Source organism: Sinocyclocheilus anshuiensis, unplaced genomic scaffold (genome assembly GCF_001515605.1).
Source record: "Sinocyclocheilus anshuiensis isolate Anshui unplaced genomic scaffold, SAMN03320099.WGS_v1.1 scaffold735, whole genome shotgun sequence".
NCBI classification, from domain to species: Eukaryota; Metazoa; Chordata; class Actinopteri; order Cypriniformes; family Cyprinidae; genus Sinocyclocheilus; species Sinocyclocheilus anshuiensis.
Window position 1 is genome coordinate 1412267 of NW_015548245.1, and position 10111 is coordinate 1422377.

Genomic DNA, 10111 nt, shown 5'->3' on the forward strand with positions numbered 1-10111 from the left:
ACTAATTAGAGTAGTTAATCGTTAGAATAAGCGTAGCTAATGCTAATATAATGAGCATTAGAATTAAGTTTCTTTATTAACTATTTAATGCTCCTATAACTTTCATTAGGGTTAAAAAAAACAGGATGACATGATGATATTTTCTATTTTTACACACCAGAGGCTTTTAAATTAATTGTGAATCTAAAATATGTGTGTTAGAGAACGTACAAATGGTTAACATTGTTTGTGTCATATCAGTCAGAAAAGCAGTTCTGGGCTTTTTTTTTCTTTTTTTTTTTAGCTAACTTAGTTGTTATTCTTGGCTTAACTCTAGAAGGTTTTAAAAGCCCTTTAAAATTAAGTATGTACACAGTTTGGATTAAATGAAAGTAGAGTCAAATTTTTTAATTGGCATGTTTTTGTGTTTTGCTTTGGTACCGAAATTGGTACCGAGAACCGTGGATTTTCACTGGTATTGGTACCGAATACTGAAATTTTGGTTAATGCTAATATAATGAGCATTAGAATTAAGTTTCTTTATTAACTATTTAATGCTCCTATAACTTTTATTATGGTTAAAAAACAGGAGGACATGATGATATTTACTATTTTTACACACCAGAGGCTTTTAAATTAATTGTGAATCTAAAATATGTGTTAGAGAACGTACAAATGGTTAACATTGTTTGTGTCATATCAGTCAGAAAAGCAGTTCTGGGCTTTTTTTTTCTTTTTTTTTTTAGCTAACTTAGTTGTTATTCTTGGCTTAACTCTAGAAGGTTTTAAAAGCCCTTTAAAATTAAGTATGTACACAGTTTGGATTAAATGAAAGTAGAGTCAAATTTTTTAATTGGCATGTTTTTGTGTTTTGCTTTGGTACCGAAATTGGTACCGAGAACCGTGGATTTTCACTGGTATTGGTACCAAATACTGAAATTTTGGTACCGTGACAACACTAATGCGGACATTAAAAAACATGTCCGGTTGGGATAGGGCGAACGCAAATCAGCCTAATTATATTGTGTGGTTTAATTAGCTTGTTAAAACACAGTAAAATTTTCTTGGAAAAGTTGTAAAGATCACATGCCTAACCATTTAACTACACAAGATTCATTGAAACAATCTTAGGTATATAATATTCGATCGATACTAATCCAGTATGTATGAACAGATCCATACAGGCAGTTCACCTTCATAATCCCGTTGTCAAAATTAACTAATCGGCTGAGGACTTAATTTAGATTGAAGCACTTATTTTGAATGGCAGCCAGATACTGCAGTTAATCTCTCTGGTCTGTCGGGCTGAGAGCCAGATCTACAAGAACTACTGATGGGGGAAACGGCCTGGTTCTGCACGGAATTTTAGTCAAATACTGAAGCGTATTGTGATTCACGGATTAACTGTTAAATTTAACCATCATAGAGTTAAAGTTTATCATTTGCACAAGTTTTGTCTTGCCAGTTTACACATTCTGCAAGCAATTTTAACTCACACGCTGTTTTCTGTGCGCTCAGCCGCTGCCGCACACACCCGAAGCGCGCACACGCAGTGAGAGAGACACCGTGTGAACAGCGAATTGATTCCTCTTTCACATACACACAAAGTTATGTTAAAATACCCGTTTTGGCAAGTATTCTAGTTAGGGCTGCACGATAAATCGCATGCGATATTTAATGCGCATATCGCATGCGATTTATCGTGCAGCCCTAATTCTAGTAAACACAGTCGGTTATGTCTTAAGTGAACTTAAACAGCTGAGAAAAAAAACGGATGTGTGTCAGTATTAGGTCCGTGCATTTGGTCTTAAAGAGACAGCATCCAATAAATACCTGTTTCTGTCTGCTAATCAAATAACACCACAACTCTAACAAAGATTCATCTGTATTTAACTTGTGCAGTGAGCACTATTGTGTTATTTTACACTTAATTATTACATTTCTGCACCTGAATGCTACTGTTACTGACTTGATTTGTAACTGTTTTGTTGTATTAATCTATGCTTGTAATTTGTGTAATTGTTTTTGTTTTATTACCAACTTTATTAGTTAAGCTAGTAGTTTTTGGTATAGAAGTACTTAAAGTAAGCTTTCACTAGCCTAATTTTTATTTTATTTTTTTTGCTGATCCGAAAAATGATTCGATCCATGACTCAAAATCCGTAATATGATCCGAACCGTGAGTTTTGTGATCTTATGCACCACTATCTAGGACCACAATATCGTTAGAGACATCTCTTCTATCCTGGTGCAAAACGCACATATAGGAAAAACAAATAAGCCCCAATGTGTCCGAGGTGTGTGAGGGCCCATAAGTCTTCGCTCCTGGGTGAATACCTTAACGGTATATTCATGTCACTACGGCGCACAGAGAGTTCCAGAGTTGCCGCGTCAGCAAAGTCTAGCTTTGACACACAGCGGAAAATACTGCTGGAGAAACTCTAGAAAAGTACAGAATTAGCTTCTTGATTCATCACAAGCCCCCTTCCTACACAACTCAATGCATTGGTGAAAAATGACATGTCTGAAGTATAAATATCCAGTTTATTACTCAAGATACCTTAGTTTTCCTCCTATCATGATTACAAATGAAACATCAAGAACTTAAATTGACCAACTTATTTTATAGTCACGGAGGATTTACTAGTATCACAGGTACTACTAATTAACTTGCCAATGGTAAAACTAAATGGAATCTAGATAAATAGAAGTTCTTCATATTTAAACTTATACACAGTGGAAATAAAACAAAACACCTTGTTCTAAATACTAAAAAAACAAAACAAATATGAACTAATATTAAATATTAAAGGGATAGTTCATCCAAAATTAGACATGTTTTTTTTCTTCTCCATACTATGGAAGTAAATGACTACGTCAACTCTTTGGTTACCAACATTCTTCAAAATATCTTTTGTTTTCAACAGAAGAAAGAAACTCATACAGGTTTGGAACAACATGAGGGTGAGTAAATGATGACAGAATTTTCATTTTTGGATGAACTATCCCTTTAAGTCTACAAATTTAAGGGTGTTGCAACATTTTTTAGAAATTGATTTTTACACCAAACTTTTTGGGCTATTTTTCTAAAGGGGTCATATGATGCAATTTCATTTTTTCCTTTCTCTTTGGAGTGTTACAAGCTCTTGGTGCATAAAGAAGATCTGTAAATTTGCAAAGACTAAAGTCTCAAATCCAAAGAGATATTCTTTATAAAAGTTAAGAGTCAGCCACACCTACCTAAAACGGCTCGTTCGAACACGCCCCCACATATCTACCTCACTATGTGGGAAGATAATAATGTTCTTTTTAGCAGCATCATATGACCCCTTTAAGGTAATTTAATTTCTACATGACCAAACTGCTGTCATTGGTCAGTCAAACAGGCAGTCCTGCCCCGAACTCTAAATTAAGCCACAAGTTCTCGTCTCTACATTTTAAATTGGGATACTAGAAATTATTTTATCTTGAAAAAAATTACACATCACCTTGAGTTATATGACAATATATTGTATATTATATTAAAAAATAATATAACATACAAGGTAAAATAATACAGATTTTTAGCAAATACATTTTGTTAGAAATTCAACAAAATTAAGCTTTGATACTGAGCTTCAGAAAATTACGATTATAAATTATTCCCAATAATAAGTAATCATCCAGTATTTAAAAAATGCCTAATAACATTAAGCCAATAACAATATAACCCAAAAATATTTTAAATATCATTTTACATATCCAAATTATTCCATTTCAAAACTTTCATTTCTAACTTCATCTATTTACTATTTCATAAGTATTTAGGTTTTTACGCAACCAGTAAAACCAATGACCAATCAATATTTTATTATCTGGCAGGATACCCCTACACAAAACCACACCTTACTGATAATGACAGTCAGCTGAATACTGATAATAAAGTCAGCTGAAAGTGAAACGCTCAAACCCTAATATAATGGCATGTACTTTTGGTCTACAGTCAAAACAGAAGCGTCTTTAAAAAAAAAAAAAACACCTGACACTGTGCCCTTCATTTTACACATCTATATGTCTCCAGCATTCTTCCTGTGACTTTCCTAATCTGACGTTATCAGGAAGTTGAGATCGAACAGTAAAAAGACCTCGCAAGACTGCAGTGGCCATCTCTCAGTCTCCAACCCTTCCTGTTCACCACCGGCCACCATCTCAGATACAGCAGCTCTGGTGTGTTTCTCAAGTGCAGATGAACAGATCTCTATATGAACATAACTATATATAACATCCGTCCCTCATTCCTCATTTTTAAATACAAAACTATTAATTGTTCAACAAATCTCTCATGGAGAACACAGCTGGTCTTCAGGCTTGTCCTTGGCATGGCATGAGATTCGGAGAGACATGCCCATTACGACTCACTTAAGAGGTGCCAAGTGGCTTAGCTGGTTGCCTAACAGACTCAACATGGTACGCCAGGATTCGACAACACCCGGCACATACTGCCACGACATATTGGGATACTCTTGGTTGTAGGACCAAAATCCAAGCATTTGCAAAAGTTTTTTTGTTTTATGTACTATGATTATGCTTGGTGGTTTCTAGTGACACCAAGTTGGTCCCACCCAATTTATTTACAAAAAGCCACTCAAGTCATCCTTCAGACAAAACATCTTAAGCCACCACACCCATGCAGACCAACCTTGAACTACACCTCTGCTTCACCATGAGAAATGGCTCAAGTATTTCAGCAGGACCGTGATATCATGCATCATCAAAGCTGACAAACAGTGGAGGGTCAGTAACACTTTTACACTAAGTCCAAAGTCTCACAATTTAAGCAACTTGCATTTAATAAGCAACACAGATGCTAAATTCATCTCAGGTCAGTTTGTGGACATTCAATGGGTTCAAACATAAGAGCAATATTAACCAGAACAGATTAAAAAACAATTATGAACCTACTTGGGTAATCAACACAAAATACTTGTTACTCATGCAATTTGCCAATTACCCACTACCGTTCAAAAAAATTGGGGTTGAAAGATTTTTACGGTCACTTTTGATTAATTAAATGCATCCTTGCTACATAAAATTATTAATTTCTTTAAAAAAAATAAATAAATAAATAAAAACTTAATGACCCCAAACTTTTGAATGTGTACATATTGTAATTCATGCCACTTATGACATCACATTCAGATACTACATGGAATATCAACTGCAGGAAATTTAGCCTAAACTTTGAACTCTGCCCTTGGTCTCAACTTCTGAACTGACGACTTATATGTTACTAGTCACAAATATAACACAATATAATAACCATACTTATTTCAATATTTTTAACTGTTACCAGGATAGAACCTATGACCACAATAAGCAGACTAACTCTTTATCTTTAAACCTTTTAGACACATTGAAATGTCTAATAACAGTGGTCGCTGCAAGTGAAAGTTCAGACTGTCTTGATTTCACATGAACACTTTTACATGGCTGGTGTAAATATCACATGACCAGTTTGCCCTCTCTGAAAAATTATGTCGGTGTCAAAGGTCCATAAAAGGAAGAACGTAATGTATACATGTCATAATAGAGATACCACCACCATATTTGGTACATATAATATTTAAAGTGTCTATTACTAAAATATTACTTACACAGCTCAGTTGAATACAAATCATAAATTAAAACGCATGATGTAATCATACAAAACTGAAACCAGTGGGAAATCCAGACTCGCTTTAATGAAGTAACTGATTGATTCACATTATAATAGTGTACATTTCAATTTATTGTTAAATGAAATGAAACCAAGTGAAAGTAAAAAAATATTTTATGTTGCTTTATCGTTTTCAAATTTCTTGAGTCTTACTGACCATCTGAGCAATTTCAATTCTGTAGTTTCCCACCAGTTACAATTGTGAACAGGTATAAAACACTTTTCATAACTTATGATCTTAAAAAACTGAATTTTGCATCTTAAGGCTGTTCAATGGTTAAAATAAATGTGCCCACGTATTTAGGAGAATATAAGACGAAATTGGTCAATTTAACTACCCGCATCCCTAAACCTGTTAACATTTCTCTGCATTACTCCAATACAACACAATGATCTAAAGATAAAATCCAACATTTCCTAACTTCTTGTGTTTAAAAAGGAGTTTGAGCTTAGTAAAGCTCAGTGGCAACAAACCAATTCATAAATAAATAAAGCCAGGTGAGTTTAGTGCTGAGGAAGCAAAACTAGTTAGCTAACCCGGCTAACATCAGCTAATGCTGACTAACTCATCAACTCCAATTAGCAGGCGAGTTAAATGACTAGTTTATTTACCCCAAACTGAAAACAATTGACAAGTTTCTCCTCTAAAGTTAATTATTATATCGCACTGTATCGGTATCGATACAGTTAGATGGAATCTGTCAAATTTATTAGATGAAACGGATGTTTTAAGTTTGTAAATCCTGTGTTTAACTCAACAGTCCAGTTGCTAGCGAAGCTAATGTGAAGTCAAAACACTCTGAAAACCTCCAGTTATCACTCAATCTCTCTTTGTAGGAACTTACTGAGAAGATGAAACGCTTATTGGTCTTCCGAGGGCCCTCCACGCGTCTAGTTGTTGTTATTTACCCTAGTATTTTTGGTGCAAAACTATCCCGGGGATCCCCTCTCTCTCTCTATCTGCCCTGCCCGCTTGCCGCTCCGGTCGCCAAATAAAGATCCTCGCTGCCTTCACATGGACCCGAGTCACCGAACCGCGCATGCGCACTGAGCACTGGCCCACATCAAGAGGAGACTTAACACGAGGAAGAGCATCCTCCTAACGTTTTAATTTGACAAATATTTACTATGGTAACCATAGTTTCAGACTAAATACAATAATTACTACAGTTAATGTTGCTACTGTCATTTAAAAACCTAACACAGTATATTTTTGTAAAGGCAATGATGTCAATCTTATTTTTGGTTATTTATGGATAAAATGATCACAAAATGTTACTTTATTTAATATTAAATTAGAAAAATTGTTAATGATTAATACAATTGTAAAAGCAAAGAGAATGATAATAATATAATGACTTAAAGAAATCACCAAAATGCTAAGGAGGTCCAAATTACTCAATTAAATCATTGAGAAAATGCAGAAATATTTAAATAAATTGTTAAATATAAATTTAAATTGTTAATAAACATAAAAAATAATTCAATTGATCAAATACCTCTTAAACGTCAACTGTACAATAGTAAAATAGGAATCTGGATTTTAAGTGACTTACCTGATCAAATACAAAACGAAAAAAAAATGCACAAAATTTACATTCATTTTACATCATTTACATTTTTTATATATATATATATATATATAAAAATGCTCTATCAAGTTGGCAAGAAACTCATTTTACATTTTGCATCTCTACCCACATTACCAAACTCAGGGGAAGCAAATCTGCTGCTACATTTTCAGTACAGTTGTGGCAAAAGTTTTAAAGTAATGTACAGTGATTATGAATCTAAAAAAAAAAAAATCTCTCTCCAACATAATCTTAGCCAATTTTACCTGACTTAATTCGATAAATTGCCAAATGTTATTATCTTATTTATGTCGATTTGCGGGACAAACCATCAGGGAGCGCTTTATGGCTCACGAACATGTGTATACAAAATAGTATAATCGTTTAAATATATTCAATTTCAAGTTCCGACGTGAAAATGTAATCTTTCTGCACAAATATCAAGAAAATATATTTGCTATTTAATATATAACCTTATCCTGTAATCACAAACGACTGTGATTGGTCCATCCTGACGAGCGCTGAGAAAAGTAACAGAAACCACGTTGAAAAGTCCTCTACGCAAAGCAGGCTTAAACTAAACTCGTTGCTCTTATAAACAATGTTTTATATCGTATGTCATGTAGAAATGATTGAATTCTATAAACATACCGAGTCCGTCAGCTTCATGAAGTTGTTTTCGTCTGCCTTGATGAGGGCTGTTGTGACCCAGGTAGAGCTCAGGATCCGGATGCAGCTCTGTGGGCTTTTTATCGACGAAATGAAACGAACACACGTAAACTCTCTTCGGAGGATTTTTTAATTTCAAAGCCGCAAGCCAAGCCTGTTTCCTCTCCTCTTTCGACGGGATACAGTGTAAGGCATACGGCGCTGGGCACAGACATTCACTCCTGATTTTTTGATGTTCTACACAGAGGTTTTCTTGAAAACTCTTCAGTTTTTTCGAATTGTTGTAGCAGCCCGATACAGCACATGTCGAACCGGAGCTCATGTTAAACTCTTGACACCTCAAGTGCGTATGTCAAAATAGATTTTAGACAGACCGGAAGCAGAACACCGGCAAACGGAAATAGGGAGACGTCGTGTTGTTTTCCAAACCAAGCTTTATGCGTATTTTCAGTAGTACAAACTTTATATTTATATTATATTACACTATATGATAGTTATTTAAAGGGTTAAAACGTATAAATATATAAATAATGCTTTTGAAAACTTTTAGAAGGCTTTTTACAAGTTGTTTACTTAACTTTCATATCGTTCTTTCAGCTGTTTTTCATGTTGTTTCATAGTACGACAACATCCAAAAGAATTTTCCCCATTTTAATTCATTTATTTCCCCATGTTTTATCATGGAGTAAAACTATTATATAAGATTATATTACATTGCCATATTTAAAAAATAAATAAATAAAATCAGAATCTTATCAAATAAAATTCTGCAGTCAATCTAGCAGGTTTGAATAGCTTGTTTGGATATCTGGTGACATCTGTTGGTTGTTTCTAGGTATGACAGCTCATATTTTTATGTACAACCTGATATTTCCAGGCCAATAAATAGATATAATATACATATATAATACATAAAGTTGCGTTCCAAGATATTTAAATTACATTTTAGAAAACAAGTATGTCTAATTCAATGAATAAATAGCAGTCCATACTATTTAACTATTTTCAACACTATATGGTTACTATACAAAATTAGGCCTGGCCTATAAAGATATAATTGTATAAACATGCAATTTCATAAGTAACACAAGAGAGATGAGTTAAAATCTTCATTGCAGTTTTAAAGTGAATGGTAGAACACCATTAATCTGGAAATAGATGGCAGCAATAATCTTAAACTTCATCTTAATAAACTTAAACTTCAATTTAACAGTTCGATTTTAATGGGATAGTGGTTATTAAAGGATGTCTAAATGCTTGGGTTACATATATTAATAAAATAAAAGTTTAACAACGAGGCTTTTAGTGCAAAACAAATAAGTCAATTAATAAACAATGAAGTAATAAATAATTCAATATATTTATTTTATAATAACAATGTATATTACTGTAATAGGCTATGAATCAAATAATACAATTTCTGTTCATCATTTCACTAATAATTAAAAACATAACATTTTAAAATATATGAAATACATTATGCCATTGGAAACGAGCAACATGCGGAATTATCACTATTCCCACATTAGTTATTTATAGAAGCACTAATTTGCTTTAATTAGTCGTAAATTGTCGAGGGGAAAAATCGAAGATATATAGCAAAGATTTTATTCGGGAAGTTTTCTTAAAGAGATGGCGTGCTTCTACCCTTATTTTCACACCACAAGGGGGAAGCAAAGGTTAAGGTATCCTTACATTGATCAGCAAAGATATAGCAAAGAGTCTGATTAATGATTATAGTTGTAAAAATGCTTATCTAATTTGTAACCAAATCTTAGATCTTACATTATCACAGTTAAGTAGCCTAATAACCTTAATCGGGTTAGACGCCATATTGAATTTAACTCGGATGAAAGCGAGGCTGTGAGGGACAGACTTACAGTCCTTACTTTGACACGTAGGCTACTGTATAAAGGTCCTAGATCATGTAACTTTCACAACTTACAACTTGTGTGAGTTTTTGTCGACTTAAAGTCTTTTTCAGAAAGACGTTTCGTCAGTTAAATAATCGCATGTTGTTAATCAACAGTACAATCCATTGAACGCACTGTTCCTAACAGCCTCGTTTTCATTCCTGATCAAATTAAATATGGCACTACCATAGACTGTACCCTACGGTCTATAGTAGTGGTTCCCAACCCTGGTCCTTGAGGCACCCCAACACTGCACATTTTGCATGTCTCCTTTCTCTGCCATA

At 33.9% G+C, this 10111-nt stretch overlaps 1 protein-coding gene across 2 annotated transcripts in view; it reads right to left on the reverse strand.

The window, feature by feature from the left end:
* Positions 1 to 8327, reverse strand: part of gatad2ab (GATA zinc finger domain containing 2Ab) — a 48362-nt gene extending 40035 nt beyond the window's left edge. Inside the window, exon 1 of one of the 2 annotated variants that reach the window (XM_016442678.1) lies at positions 7897 to 8327. In XM_016442678.1, the coding sequence (XP_016298164.1) occupies positions 7897 to 8236 (340 nt within the window). In that variant the 5' untranslated portion in view covers positions 8237 to 8327. Of the gene's footprint in view, positions 1 to 6519; positions 6681 to 7896 lie in introns of those variants that run through there. The other variant, XM_016442680.1, reaches the window with a different exon arrangement.
* Positions 8328 to 10111: the final 1784 nt, after the last annotated feature.